Consider the following 15783-nt stretch of genomic DNA (forward strand, 5'->3'; position numbering starts at 1 on the left):
GTTTATCTGTGTATGAGAACTTGGGGACCTGCCTCTCTCTTCTCCCTACACTACTCCAATATTATCCTTAAATAAATGGATGAGCAATAATGAGTCAAATACCTCATTATTTGAGTTACTGAACTGTTATCATTCATTTAATATTATCCACACTGTGCTTGCAGACTGAACCATATTGCCCACTGCAATCTATACATTAATGAACTGGCTCTCTTTGACATAATTTTCATAATATTTAGTATATAGTGGCTATTAGACATACCAAGTAGATGTTTAAAGAAAACCTTTTATTATTCAACTTGGAAATGAGAGAGTAAATTTAAGTATAATATAATTTTTCTAGGCTTAATATTTATGTATCCATGCTATATGAGGAACTGTTGAAGAAATTTGGGATTAATTTTTTAAATTCAATTTTATTTTATTTTTAGTTCCTCACTCTTTTCCTCCTATCTCCCCTTTCTCCCATCCTGCCCATCAACCCCAACTCCCTACATTGAGAAAGCAAGAAATTAAAATAGAAATTAGCTTTGAAAAGAGGAGATTGAAGAGCAAAGAGAGGAAGATTTCAGCTTACTATAAGGAAGAACATTTTGATCATTATGTTCTCTAGTTGCCTTGAAAAGTATTATTTGCTTGAATTATTTATTCCAAAACCAGTTGGATGAATACCTGTCAGATGCTGAGGGAATTCTCTGATTCTAAGATTAGATATGTAATTATTTTGGATAAAGGTATACATACTTCAAATGATTAATGATTTCATTGATGTGGGTAGTCACTTCACCGCAATAAATTACAAATGCCTTCCCAACCCTCAGTTTCTTATTGCAGAGTCTTCATGAGTGTGTGTAGTCAAAGCCATTCATTACCTAATTAATGATCAACCCTTTCTAGTGATAATCTTCTCCATATTTAGTTAGGTCAGCGAACAACGGATATAGAATCCACATCTGGCTCATACTAAAAGGTAGAACATTTAGCTAGATAGCTAGATAGATAAAGTTAAACACAGATATGATCTACATATATATATATATGTATGTATTCTGTTCATATGTATCTGATTTGGGAGGTTTGGTGTGGGATCAGTGTTTATTTGGATGTGATGTTGAAGCTGTATCTCTTGACATCTAGTTTATCCCCCTAATTTATACAACTTTAAGAGAAATAGTATATTACTTTAACCAAGTAACTGTTGTGGCAAGAAAACTCACTGTTTACAATTTAGAATAATAGTCAGCAAAATGCTTTATTTCATACATAGTTCTGAACAAAATAGGGGAAAGAATCAATTGGCATATTGAGAAGGGAACTGAAGTCTCTGTGGGGCGAGTAGACTTCTGAATATGAGCCCTTTCTCACAAATACTTAATGTATACAGAAAATGCACAGTCACACTTGGTTCACAATTCATTAGCCACTTATCTTAGGGATGGTTTGTTTTGTTTCAGGGGAGGGAAGACAGAAACTTTCTAATTTGTTAGTCTGTGGATGGCCTTGAGGGGATCTAAAATAGGACAGAATCTGCTTCTTTTGGTTGTCCTTGTATAAGAATTGGGCTAAAAGGAAGGTAAAACATAGGAATTAAATGTCCATTTATACTGAAATGAAGGCTAAATCTAAAATCTCAACTCAAATTCATAAGGTAAGAGAATAAGCATTTACAGAGAGTCTATGCCAGGCACTTTACAAATATTATCTCATTTAATCAACCCTGTAATATAGGTGCTGTTATGATCCCCATTTTACACTGGAAGAAACTGAGGCAAATTGGGGTGAAATGACTTGTCTAGTATCACACAGGTAGTATTAGAAGGTTTATTAATAAATTTATTTAGTTTTAGTTTTCAACATTTACTTCCACAAGATTTTGAGTTCCAAATTTTCATCCCATCTCACCCCTCCCCTCACCCCAAGATGGCATGCATTCTGAATACCCCTTCCCCTAGTCTGCTTTCCCTGCTATCTCTCCCCCTCTTCCCCTTCTATTTTGGTGTAGGGCAGGATAGATTTCTGTACCCCATTTCCTGTATTTCTTATTTCCCAGTTGCATGTGAAAACATTTTTTTTTAAACATGTGTTTTTACAATTTTGGATTCCAAATTTTCTCCTTCCCTCCCCACCCACCCTCATTGAAAAGGCAAGCAACTCAGTATAGGCTATACATGTGCAGTTATGCAAAACACTTCCATAGTAGACATGCTGTGAAAAATTCTATTTTCCTTAATCCTATCCTGCCCACCCATTTATTCTATTCTTTCTTTTGACCTTTCCCTCATCAGAAGTATTTGCTTCTGATTACCCCCTTTCCCAATCTGCCCCTCTCTCTATCATCTCCCTACTCTCTTGTCCCCTTCCCCTCCTATTTTCCTGTAGGGTAATACAGATTTCCATACTCAATTGAGTGTGTATGTTATTCCCTTCTTAAGTCAAAACCTATGAGAATAAGATTCACTCATTCCCTCTCACCTTCCCCTGTTTCCTCTCTACTGTAAGAGCCTTTTCTTTTGTGTTTTTTTTTTGGGGTGAGATAATTTACCCCTTTTCTCCTTTCCTTTTCTCCTTCTCCTAGTATAATCCTCTCTCACCCCTTAATTTTATTGTCCAGATATGACCCCTTCATCTTCAACTTGCCCTGTGCCATCTGTCTGTCTGTCTATCTATCTATCTATCTATCTATCTATCTATCTATATCTATATATACATACATATAATTTTTTCCCTCCAACTACCCTAATACTGATCAAGGTCTTATGAGTTACAAATATCATCTTTCCATGCAGGGATATAAACAGTTCAACCTTAATAAGTCTCTTATGATTTCTTTCCTGTTTACCTCTTCATGTTCCACTTGAGTCTTGTTTTGGAAAGATTTAAATATAGGTCTTCCTGCCTTTATGACTCACACTCTATTCATTGTACCACCTTAGAGAGGGAGGCTACAATGCTGTCCTTTTTCTGGCATGACATAACTATTTAACCAGTTAGGGATTCTAGTATATATATTTGGCCACTGGTCCCGATATCCCACTGGTCCTTTGGCTGTACTGGAGGATATTCAGTGCATGTGATTGGGGTTTCTGCTGCACTTAAAAGATGGTGTTCCCAACTCCACACAAACACTTTTCCTCCTGACTTCTTCAAGAGTGGGCACCTTGACTAATCTCAGGTTTATAGATCTGGAGATATGACTCAGAACATTTAAAAAAAAATAGGAAAATCTTTCAACTTAGCTCTGAGTTCTCACCCCACCTTAGGGAAGCCTCCAGCAGCCAATTTACTTCATTTATAGGATTTAGATGACTTACTTTTTATCAGAATGTGATATATTGAAAGCCAAGGTAGCTGTAAATAATCCATAGACTCTACTCTGATCATCGTGCCCTTTACCCTCATTGGGGAAAAGATTAAGAAAGGGCTTTCAGGTTCAAAACTCAGAAGCACTTGGAAGAAATGGGCAGATTGGCAGAGGTTGGCACCACATCTCCTTTGTTTCACTGTGGCTGGGTATTTTTATGGCAACCACCAGTTCCATTGGTCTCCTCCCTGTCCTGGGTCTTGGCTGCGCCTGTTCTTGTCCTGTCAGTCCTACAGTGCCCTAGAGCTCTAGCTTCAGATATCTGCCCCTATGGGTCTCTCAGTGTTTCAGGAGCTTTTCTGCTTCTACTATAAGGAGGCAATGGAGTAGACCAACAGACTTGATGCCTTCCCTGGGGCTGCTTCATTTCTGCTTTGGACTCACTCATGAAAATCAGTATGAACCTAGCTGCATGTGTGTCTGTGGGTTCCCCCCTTCAGACTTTGTCCATCTAGCTGAGTGAAAGGTACACATACCTCTATGAGACTTAGAGAGCCAGGAAGGGGTCCCAGCTGCCCATTGACATATGGCTGTCAGAAGAACTTTAGAGATAATCACAAAGAATGCTGGACTCAAGAACTCTTCTGTGTCTGTGGGACAAATGTGCATGTCCTGGTTGTAACTGAGCTTGCAGGGGGGATGATTTTATGATGTGCTGATTGATCACTGCAATGGGAGGTCTTCTAGCCACCCCAGCCTCAACAAGGAAGGCTGAACAAAAAGAAAGCCTGAAGATTGACAAGAGACTGTACTTTGATGTGCTGCCAACTGCTGCCTGGGTAAGGTAAGCCTCTCTGGAGCAGATGTGGAGACCTGCAAATCCCCAGATAAGGGCTTCTTCCCTTTCTGAAAGCATACAGCAGGGAGGCTTGGCAGGGCAGAGGAGCTGCCCAACTTGGTGCAGAAGGGTCAGCCCACTGGGGGAGCAGAGCAACCAACTACAAGGGACCTTGCAGAGAAATCCAGCTAAGCAGCAGAGCAGCAGCAGAACAGCCAGGATCTATAGAAGAGCAGCTCAGCTGTGTAGCAGCTTTGCTTAGCAGCAGAGCCACTGTTCAGTATATATACCCACCCATTGGCGAATTATGTGAAGACCAGCCTTCAAGAAATGACAGCAAGTCGTTTCTGCAACAGCGCCAGTTCCAGAGTTCTAAGCAGTCTTGGTCAGCCTTGCTCCTCCATCTGTCCCTTGTTTCTATGATGCCCACTTCTTCCCAAGCACACTGCCTGCATTAGTTGGGGAGTGTGCCCGAGATTTATGCATTGGTGGAATGTTAGGTAATCATTGTTCTTGCTTGTCCTAAATTCCTTTTTAAAGAGTTAATTGGTAAGAGTCATTTCCCAATTGATAAATGGTCAAAGGATATGAATAGGCAGTTTTCAGAAGTCAAAGCTATTAATAGTTATATAAAAAAATATTCTAAATCACTCATATTTAGAGAAATACAAATGAAAAACACTCTGAGGTTCTACCTCACACCCATCAGATTAGCTAACATGACAGAAAAGAAAATCACAAATACTGGAGGGAATGTGGAACTGTTGGTGAAATTGTGAAACAATACAACCATTTTATAGAATAATTTGAAACTATACCCAAAGGGTACAGTATACAACTGTGCATATATACCCTTTGATGCAGCAATGCTGATGCTAGGTCTTGTTAGATGAGGACAAAACCCCAAACTGAATAATTTAGACATAAGTTTATTAAGTCATCCAGCAAAGGGGAGAGCTGAAATAGGGGTGACCCACACCCCACTTAGTGTCTGTAAATTACACCATCTACAGGATTTAAACAAAGGAGCAAGGGTAGCATGATGGCCATTCCCAGATAAGGCACATTTGGTTGCTTGAGATGAATGGTAGAAAAAAACTCCTTACATTTGTCTTTGGATCTGACTGGGTTTCTAGTCAGCCTAATGTAGATCCTGAGTTAAGCATTAAATAAAGCTGACTGCTAAGTAACAGGTCTTGTTTCTCAGCCATACTGGGCTGGGTTCCAACAATGCAATAAAGTTTTCCCAGTTTCTCCTGCTTTGGACTTAAAGCCCAGCATTCCTATACTAGGAGAAGCACAATTACAGAAGCAGATAACTAGGTTAAGGTTTAAAATAGCCTGAATCATTGGAGGCATATCCTTCATTGCCCATCTTATCAAGAGCTTGATAAAATTCCTTTAAGCAGTAATAGGGGCCAGATTGGTAGCAACTCATAGTCAGAGGGATAAAATTAGGTAAGCATCAGGGCTGTAAATCAGGGGATTTAGACTTGTGCCAGGTTAACTATAAAATACAAGGAGATTTCACAGACATTGAAGGCACGCAAGGCCAAAAATTTTGCAAAAAGTTAAAAAAAAAAGTTCCTTCAATGTCATAAATGTTGAACAAATTTATTTAAAGAGTCACAATCTTATACATTCCTTAAGGAAACAAACTAAGTCAAGTCAGATTAAAATACATTTAATCAATTTATTTCATCTTGGATCTTAGCTGTTCCATGTTGCTATCTGATACTTGGAAATATTTTCCCTTGGAAATTTGAAAATAGGCCTCATTCCCAAGGCAGTTGTGGAGAAATGCCCCTCCTAAATTTGTTTTTTCCAATAAATAGTTCCTGTAGTGAAAGCTAGTTCAAATCTTATAAAACTAACCTTAGACTTGTACTGTTGCCATTGCTCTTAATAGAAACATTTAAAGCTAATTGTGTGTGTGTGTGTGTGTGTGTGTATTCTTAGAGAAAACATCTTTTTACCTTTTTCTCAGAGTGAAGTTTATAACTATTATGATGTAAAACTTTTACATCTTTATTGCATCGCATTTTTGCCCTATTATCCTATCCCCTCTTTGAGGATACATATTATCCTCAAATCACCCAGAAAGAATGAGATAATTTAAGAACATGACTATATGTGAATATATAACTATTGGTAACCACAAATTCAGAGTGGAAAAATTAAAAACAGTGACATCTTTCATACTTGCATCCCATTATAGTGACTCAGAGATATTTAATATTGCAACAACAGGATTCATATATATATATATATATGTATATAAACTTTCCAGTCCACCTGTCCTTGTTATAGAAATTTGCTATGAAAGAAAAAAGGAGGGACATGCTTATAACATTATCAAGATTGTCCCTTTAAGGGCACACACTGACCTGACATAAGCATAACATGATTGAGCTTCCTTAATTCCATCTGATTCCAGTTAAGAGTCATAGTTAACATTTATTTTACAATAGCCAATTATACAGCAAAGTTCCACATTATTCACAAGGCACCATAGCCAGTCTCAGAATTAACCATGTGAGAAAATTTTCCTGTTCATAAAGGAAATAGCACAATATGGAAATAGAATCAAGAGAATCCTACTCTCACATTTGCGAGTCTGTCCTTTCAAATTTTCCAGGCACAGACATCCATCTGTAATTCATATCTGGAAGTCAGGAGCTATATAGTAGGAGTATAGCTACCCACTCTGAGAGAGTTTGAAACAACCCTCCCTTTGGGGAACCCCAGCCTACTATCGTTGGTGTGAGTTGGAAAGAGTATAAATATTTATATAAGAAAGAGTACTGGGGTGGTGACCTGGATGTTACATATCTAACTGTCTGTCTGTCTGTCTACAGATCTACCTCTCTGTCTATATCTATCTATCTATCTATCTATCTCTATCTCTCTCTCTCTCTCTATCCACCTGTTTACCTACCTATGTGTATATTCCCACAATAGCTAACATTTATATAATCCTTTAAGATTTGAAAAATGCTGTAAATGTTATTTCATTTATTTGATCCTCATAACCACCATGTAAGGAAGATTCTATTGTTATCCCCATTTTATAGATGAGAGAAGGGATGCTTAGAGAAATTAAGTATCGCTAGGAAGTCTCTGAAACTAAAATTTAACTCAAATCTTCCTAATTCCAAATTCAGCATTTTCACCTCTTATTCCATGTAGCTATCTTGGGATTTACATCTGAAGATACACATACACACATGTACTCACGCGCATACACACACACCCTTTAAGATTGACCAAGCTAAGTTCAGAGAAGTCACTACCAGAAAGTTGGAATTATTTTGGTCATAGCAGTTATGAAGATAGATCATATATTAAGACATTAAGCAAAAAGAACATGCACTCATGCTGATTAAATAATGGACCTTTTAAAGTATAAGTATAATAAAGTAAGAATTTGAAAACATTATTTGACCACATCTCACTTTTTTTCTCAGTAACAATATTGATGTCTTAAATTTGTAATCCATTATGATCTCAGTCATAATTAGATATATATATGTATACTATAAATATTAATTAAATTGTTTAATTGCATTAACAACCTTGTTAAGTACATAATTTTATATAGTTTAATTTTTTAAATTAATAAAAACATTATTTTCTCTTCCTCTCACTTCCTCTTGCCCATTGTAAAAGAAAAGAAATATAGTACCCTTGCAACAAATATGCAGTGTCAAACAAAACAAATTTCTTTATGGGTCATCATCTATTCTCTGGAATCATGGTTGATCACCACATTGAGCAGTGTTTGGTCTTTTAAAGTTGTCTTTACACTGTTGTTGTTACTGAATAAATTGCTCCTGTGACACGAACAGAACAGAAGCAATTTATTCAGTAACAGTAATAGAACAGAATGGCTGGCCCCGTTCATGGCTCCACCAACCACGTATTACTGTGCCTTTTTGCTTTAAGTCCTACCAACATTCATCATTTTGCTTTCTTATAAACTTTGGTAATCTGGGTGAAAAGTGTAACCTCAGGATTATTTTTATTTGTATTTCTCTATTAGTGATTTGGAGTATTTTTTTTTTAGGACTATTGATAGTTTGGATATCTTCCTTAAAAAAAACTGCCTGTTCATATACTTTGACCCATATGCATCATTTTAATAGTATAGTATACTAATAATATAGTATGTACTTTCTCTTTATATATACATATATATATGTAATAGTATAATTTTAACACAGATTTGACTTTTAGGGAATACAGAGACATACTTATTAACATCACATTTTACATCAAATTCAATTCATTTTTTTTTTTTTTAGTCAGTTGGGGTTAAGTGACTTGCCCTGGGTCACACAGCAAGTGTCAAGTGTTTTGGTCTGAGGCTGGATTTGAACTCAGGTCCTCCTGACTTCAGGGCTGGTGCTCTATCCACTGCACCACCTAGCTGCCCCTATCAAATTCAAGTCAGAGCTAAATATATTTTTATGAATATTAGGAGATAATATTAACTGCAAAATTTGAGCAATGGACTCAGAAGCAGCAGTAATAGAAATTCCATGTTCAAAACTGAGGAAGAAGGCAGGGTTTCTACTGGTTCTTTTTTGCTCAATCTGAGAAGGCTCCCTGAAGGAAGTAGAATTTTAAGTGTAGGTGACAGGAGAGTTGCTCTTATAGCAGAGTGCTGCATAGATGATCCTACCAGCCCACTATATTGGCATCGGCACTTACTTCCTTAGCAGATTTATTTAGCAGATTTATTCAGTGCTTGCCTATACTAAAACTCCTCATGGTTAGATAATGTCTTCCCACTTCCCACTAACACTTCTTCCCCTGTTATATTTTCACAGCTCAATGTGGGGGAACTGTCGAGGAGATGGAAGGGGTTATTCTGAGCCCTGGATTTCCAGGAAATTACCCCAGCAATATGGATTGCTCTTGGAGGATAACACTGCCTGTGGGCTTTGGTAAGTCTTATGGCCCCAAGGAATCTGTGTCCTTTTATGTTCAGAACCCTGTAAAGGGTGCCAAAAAGTCTGGTTTCAAGTCCCAGCTCTGCGTATGTCATTCTGTGACTTTGAGCAAGTCTCTTAAGCATATTTGCTTATCTATTAAGTGGGAGAATAATCCTTGCTCCATCTGCCTCATGAAAAATTGTTGTCTGGGTAAAATGAAAGCATAGTTATAAATGTGTTTTGAAAAAAGTTAAAATGTTTTAAGAAATCTAAGGAGTGATTGAGAAATGACTTAAAATCAAGAGACTTAGAATCGAAAATAATGCAGAGATGTATGTTTAAAATAGCATTTATCCATTTGAAATGAGCCTTAAGTTTTGATGGTATATGATTCAGCATCATCCTGTATGGAAAGATCCAGTGCTTGGGCATTGTGGTTCACCAAGAAAGGGTCAGACATATTTCTTTGGTCAGTGGAAGCAAAATAGACAATTTACAACTTGTGCCAAAGCTGAGGAATGGCTCACTTTGAAGGTTAAAGCTATTTAAAAAGGTGCTAGGGGAAGAAATAAGGTACAGTGAAGAGTTTTATCTCCCAAACTGAATTCAGTAAATGTTGATTATGGGCCTATTGAACAGCATTGGTCTTTGCATGAGGAGAACTAGAATAGTTTAGAGAAGACATAGCTCCAGCTCTTATAAAACTTATAATTTAGTAATAGGTTCCAGGGCAGCATATTAGAACCTCTCTGTGAATCAGATAATTCCTTCTAGTCTAGGAACTTCAGTAAAGCCAACCAAAATCCCTAGGCAGAAAATTAAGGGTCTGGGGGAACAAGAATCAAATTAAGAAAAATAAAAAATCCAGGTTTTGGTAGCTGACATATTCTTTAACAAGTCTTTAATGGCAGCTTATTATTTTTTTTTTCATCCCTGTGCTGAACATTGTGGGAAACGTGGGAAGACGAGTCTCCTTAGAAATAGTAATATCAATCAGTCAGCAAGCATTAAACACTAAATAAAGCAAAATCAGCCCCTGCTTTCAAGGAATTTGCATTCTAATGTGGGAGACAATATACCTAATATATGTGAAACAGAAAATACAAGGTGATATGTAATAAATGCACAGATAGTACTTGCTATAGGAAGTCAGAGGAGAGCGGGGCCCTGTAAGCTAGTATAGAATTCATATTGGCTTGGTTAGGGCAGAAGGGAGGGGGTAAAACATTTTAAGCGGAGAATGGTTTAAACATAAGCAGGTGTGGCTTCGAGGAAACCAACCTGATTATTTCTTAGTAATGCATGGAACCTTGAACAGTTTGTAAAAACAAAAGAAACTATAGACTCTCAACTCCAAAAAGTTGACTTGTCACTCCCATCACACTTGTTTCTGGCAGAGGCTGAGTGCTTTGTAACTGTTTCAAACCTCACTCTCAGAAGAGAGGAGATGTGGGAATATGGAAAATGAGAGTAAGTCCCAACCCCTATAATGGTTCCACGAAAGAAAAAGAAAAGACAGTTATCAAACTAGAGTTTACTCTTAATTATCCATCCTGTTGGAGTGACTTTATAGCAAGAATTGTCCCAAATCTGCTCTTGTTTGGTTTCAGAATTCTATTTCTATTTCTCTTTCTATACATATACATATTCAACAGTGTGATATTAATCTTAATTAAGACTACGCTGTAGGGCTAATATAAAAATGATTTTACATTCTTTGTATATGCACACCAGTTGGGTAGAATACAGAAAGCTAGGTTTAGAATGTCCTAGATGGGGTGCAAATGAGTCAGATTGTTTGGATAATCTCTTGGCTCCTCACCTCTAAAGAGTCTCCAGAGAGTTCCCAACATAATCACATCTGCTTTGACCTCCTTCCTGCTCAGGGTCTGGGTCATACTGAACCAATTTAAATATGCTATAAATCAAATAAGCTCTTTATTGAAAAGTATAACCTTATGTTTCAATGTTTTTGATATGGGAATGATTTTTAAAGATACCAAAATCCAAAAATCTTGCAAATGTCAAATGGGAAATACTTCAACTTCTTTTACTCCCTATGTGTCTAGCTTAGGAGGTAAATGCTACTCAAGGCAGGAGTTTGGATATTCTAAACTCAGAAATCCGCTATGAAGCTCATACCCTATGTGACTATTAACACTAACATTACTGGCTTGAACCCCCAAAACAATAATAATTTTTGACATATAGAGAGAGCATTAAGAATTTCACAAAGCACTTTACATGAATCCTGTTATTTGATTTTTCCAAAAGCCCTGTGAGACACAAATACACAAGTGTTATTACCCTTATTGTACAAATGAGGAAATTGGTGAGAAGTTAAATGACTTACCTCTGGACACACAACTAGTCAGTGTTGGAGACTGGATTGGAATCCAGGTATCTCTTGACTCCAAATCCAGCACTGTTTCTACAATACTGTCATGTCTCCATCAAAACTGTAGGAGTATAATCCTGTTCAATCCCTTCTTCTTCTTGCCACCAGTGCTAGTCTGTTCCTAGTGCCTGTCCCTTTACTTTATTGTTGTTGTTATTCAGGTGTTTCAGTCATGCCTGACTCTTCATGACCCCATTTGGGGTTTTCTTGGCAGAGATACTGGAGTGGTTTGTCATTTCCTTCTCCAGCTCATTTTACAGATGAGGAAACTAAGGCAAACAGGGTTAAATGACTTGCCCAGGGTTGTACAGCTAGTGTCTAAGGCCAGATTTGAACTCACAAATATAAGTCTTCCTGACTCCAATGCCAGCACTCTATCCACTGCATCACCTAGCTGCTCCCCACTTGTTCTGAATTTATCCAGCAATAGAACGAAAAAGGGTTTTCAAAAAGGTTTTCACTAGCAATTCAGAGAAAGAGGGAACAAATATCGGACACTGAATTTAGAGTACAGAATGCTGGATTTGTAGAGCCCAGGATTTTTGTCCTACAGTCTTCTTATTCTGAACTTATAAACCAGAACCATATTTTGGCTTCCTGGGCTAAACTAGCTGCAGCCATATAGAGGTGACATCTTGCCCCTAGAAGTGCGGTCTTCATGCAGCCTCCCTGCTAATTAGCTCCACACATTTCCACATTTCCATGAAGCCTCATGCTGCTACTAGCTTCTCTCATCAAACTGCAAAGTCAGAGCTTCTATCAGCCACGATACTCCTCCTTTAATAAGGCTCTTCTTGAGTCAACCAGACAGTCCACCCACTTCCTCAGAGTGACTGATATTACAATCCCCTCTCCCACAGAGAATATTACATATTTACATTACAATTTTGCTCACATCAATTCCTGCCTTTCTGTTCCTATTGCCACTACTCTAGTTCAGGCCCTTATCACCTGTCACTTGAACTATTGCAATGGCCTCCTGATTAGTCTACCTATATTAAATTTCTTCCCTCTCTAATCCAACCTTTATTTTACATAGCTGCCAAAATTATCTTAATAATTTACAGATTTTGACCCTTTTGTAATAGGATAAAATACAGATTCCTTAGCCTGTAATTTAAGGTCCTCCACAGTTTGATTCAACTGTTACCTAACTTTTTTTTTCTTTCGGTATTCTCCATTAATGCCCTCTGTGTTCTCGCCAAACTAGACCATGGTTCCCCGCTGTCATCCTAATATTCTCCTGCCACTTCATTCAGACAAGTCAATCCCTTTGCCTAGAACACACTCTCTTCTTATTTCTACCTGTTGAAGTTCTTTTTCTTTAAGACCCAATTTAAGGTCCCTTTTCTAAAAAACTATGTGAAATGGATCTCTTCCCCCTAAAAATGTTCATAGCGCATAGCCCACACCTGCCCTTTGCACTTATGTTTCTCTATCTTGTACAATAGTTACTTTTGTATTTCTCTTCCCTCCTTTGTGTCCCCTACTTTATCCTTAAGAATTTCATTCAGAAGTACATACTGTTTTATATAGGACTATACTCTGAAGGGTCTCACCATCAAAAAAGATGACAAACTATCTTACTAATTATCATGAACAAATAAATTAAAGGAACAGGGAAAGATGAACATTTAAAACAAAAAACAAAACTTGTACAAAAGAATTCTAACAAGGACAACCAAAAATAATTTCCCCTCTCATCCTGGAAGAACTAGCAGACCCAGGGATCTGTAACAAGAGCTTTCAGCTAATGCTAAGGTCTTTTGTTTTGGGGTGGTTGTGCTTGGTTGTGCACATATATAGATATTAGTCAACTTATTGCAACATAAAGAGAAGTCCATTTCAGCAAGTCCTGTGTTGAAGGCAGATGCAGCAATACAAACTGTGTCTTGAATCATGTGGGATTTCACTGAGGATGCTTTTTGGCTGTTCTTTTAATATTTTATTCTAACAAATATAACTAACTGTGTGTTTAGATAAAGCAATAGGCAGCTGGTCAGCTTGCTGGCAGTTGCTCCACTAGATTGCGTTTAGACTTCTTGTCTTTCAACTGGCCAATGGCATTTAGATTGTCTTAGGAGTAGACGGTATGGAGCAAGTGAACCACATGCTCTCATCCACAGAGCTGGCTGGTTCTTTCAATATGATGCTATACTGGTGGCCATTATAGGTAATTTATTTATTAAATCAAGAAGTATTCAACAAACATTTACAGTGGTAGACAATGCTGGGGATACATAGATAATTATGGCATCTTACCCTCAGCATGTGCACAAATCATTATAATATAAAATAAAATGTGGCAAGTGCATGAATGGGGTACAGTTAAGGTTCTGTGAGAGTTGTGAGGAGGAAGAAATCATTGATTGCTGTTGATATTGGGGAAGATTTCCTGGAGGAGGTGGCATTTGAACTGGATCTTAAAGGTTAGACAACATTTAAACAGGCAGAGATGGAAGAGGAGAGTAATCTACAGAGTTATATAAATAAAGGGAGAGAATTATAGGACATGTTTAGTCAATTTGTCCCATGAATAGTCCAGCTTTGCTGGAGCATAGAGTATGTGAAATAGAATAGTGATATATAAAGTTAGCTAGGCACTGATGTTAGAGAAACCCGAATACCATTCTGAAGTCTGAACTTAATTTGGAGCCTTTTGGCCCATGGCTTGTGGGCGTGTTGTATAAAATTAAACAGAATGTTAAAATTCTGTCAACTTCCCTTAAACAAGCAAACGTGCCATTCACAAAGCATGTATTCTGTGTCTAACATTACAGGCAACTAGAGATGACAATCAGCGTAATGTGAAAAAATGGCTCAAATAGGAACACTTAAGGCTCTTATACACTCTGCTGTATAAGTAGTGTAATGTTCATCAAAATAGATGACTACAATAAAATGTACAGTCTCATCTTCTGTGTGTCTGATCTTTCTGAGTACCCTTGTACTCTGTTACTCTTTGCATCTGTTCTTCCCAGGCTTGCCCTTAAGGAAATCTTTTAGGTCTGTCACTCTGGGAATTGTTCTTGCAGCAACAGTATCAGTTTTTGGAATCAGGCTGCCCTCATCTAATCTTGGAGATGAAAAGCAGTTTATTCCTGGCTGACCTTTCAAGTTCCCTGACACAGGTAAACTGTACTTTCTACTCTCTAAATAGGACTGTCCACATGCTTGCTTGGGAGTAAAGAAGCATAACTCAAAGACTTAGAAAATTTGAGTTAGCAGAACGCTAAGAGAGGGAATGTGGGGTAGTAGAAAGAACACTGGGACTTGTTGCCAAGAATTGGGGCCTTCATGAACTGGAGACAGGTTACCTAGCTCCCCAGTACCTGCTCCAGCAAAACCCTGAAATTCCCATTAGATCAAACAATGATCAGGAAATTCAATGAGAAACTACCATAAAGGACATCTTCTACCCTCAAAAAAGTCAACCAGAAGCTTACTGATGATAGGAAAGGGGTCCCTTAAGCAATGAGAATGCCAGAGCAACCAGAGTCTGGATACCAAGCTCTATATCCAGAAACAGCAAGAGTTAAGGGCTTCCCTGAGAAAGCCTCAGGGAAAGGACCTTGAAGGCCCTGGGGAACAACAGCAGGAAGCAACTACCATGGTACTGACCGGTGCTTAGAGCAGGACAGAGGCCCAGAGGCTCTGAGGTCTCTAACACTCTGTCCTGAGATGCCAGAGAGAGCCCTGGAGATGTAGCACTCTACACCTCATGGACCCAGAGGAGCCTAAGCCTGGAAGGTGGAGGTCATCACAAGAACCCCAGACATCCAGGCAAGAACAAGCAGGGCTAACCACCTCATCTAAATGTGTCATGGTATGGAGTGTGGTCCTGGCTCAAAGCCCTAATTCAGGAAGCAAAGTTGGAGAGATGAGAAAATCATTGAAAACACCATGCCGAATCAAAAATTATTACAAATCTAATTCTATAGCAAGTGCAAGCAGAGAATCAAAGGAAAAAATGGATATTCCACAAGAACTACATGAAGAAATGAAGAAATAAAAATAAAATAAAAGCTTTGAGTAAAAACTTTGGGAGGAAAATAAGTAGCTTAGAAAGAGAAAGTGATAAAAACCCCTAAGAAACATACTTTCTATAAACTAGGATAGATCAAACAGAAATCCATGACTCTATGAAATAGCTATATATGTGTGTGTGTGTGTGTGTGTGTGTGTGTACACATTAGAACAGAATCAAAAGATTGAAAAAATAGGAAGAAATGTAAAAAAATATATCTATCTATACCTATCTCTCTCTCTCTCTCTCTCTCTCTCTCTCTCTCTCTCTCTCTCTCTCTCT

The 15783-nt window shown here is 37.9% G+C and overlaps 1 protein-coding gene across 1 annotated transcript in view; it reads left to right on the forward strand.

Annotated features, from left to right (window-relative positions):
* Positions 1–15783, forward strand: part of CSMD2 (CUB and Sushi multiple domains 2) — a 914813-nt gene that overhangs the window by 771222 nt on the left and 127808 nt on the right. The window contains exon 40 of the mRNA XM_027864466.1: positions 8972–9088. Coding sequence (XP_027720267.1) covers positions 8972–9088 — 117 coding nt within the window. The remainder of the gene's footprint in view (positions 1–8971; positions 9089–15783) is intronic.

This window comes from Vombatus ursinus, unplaced genomic scaffold (assembly GCF_900497805.2).
Source record: "Vombatus ursinus unplaced genomic scaffold, bare-nosed wombat genome assembly UNPS02014775.1, whole genome shotgun sequence".
NCBI lineage: Eukaryota > Metazoa > Chordata > Mammalia > Diprotodontia > Vombatidae > Vombatus > Vombatus ursinus.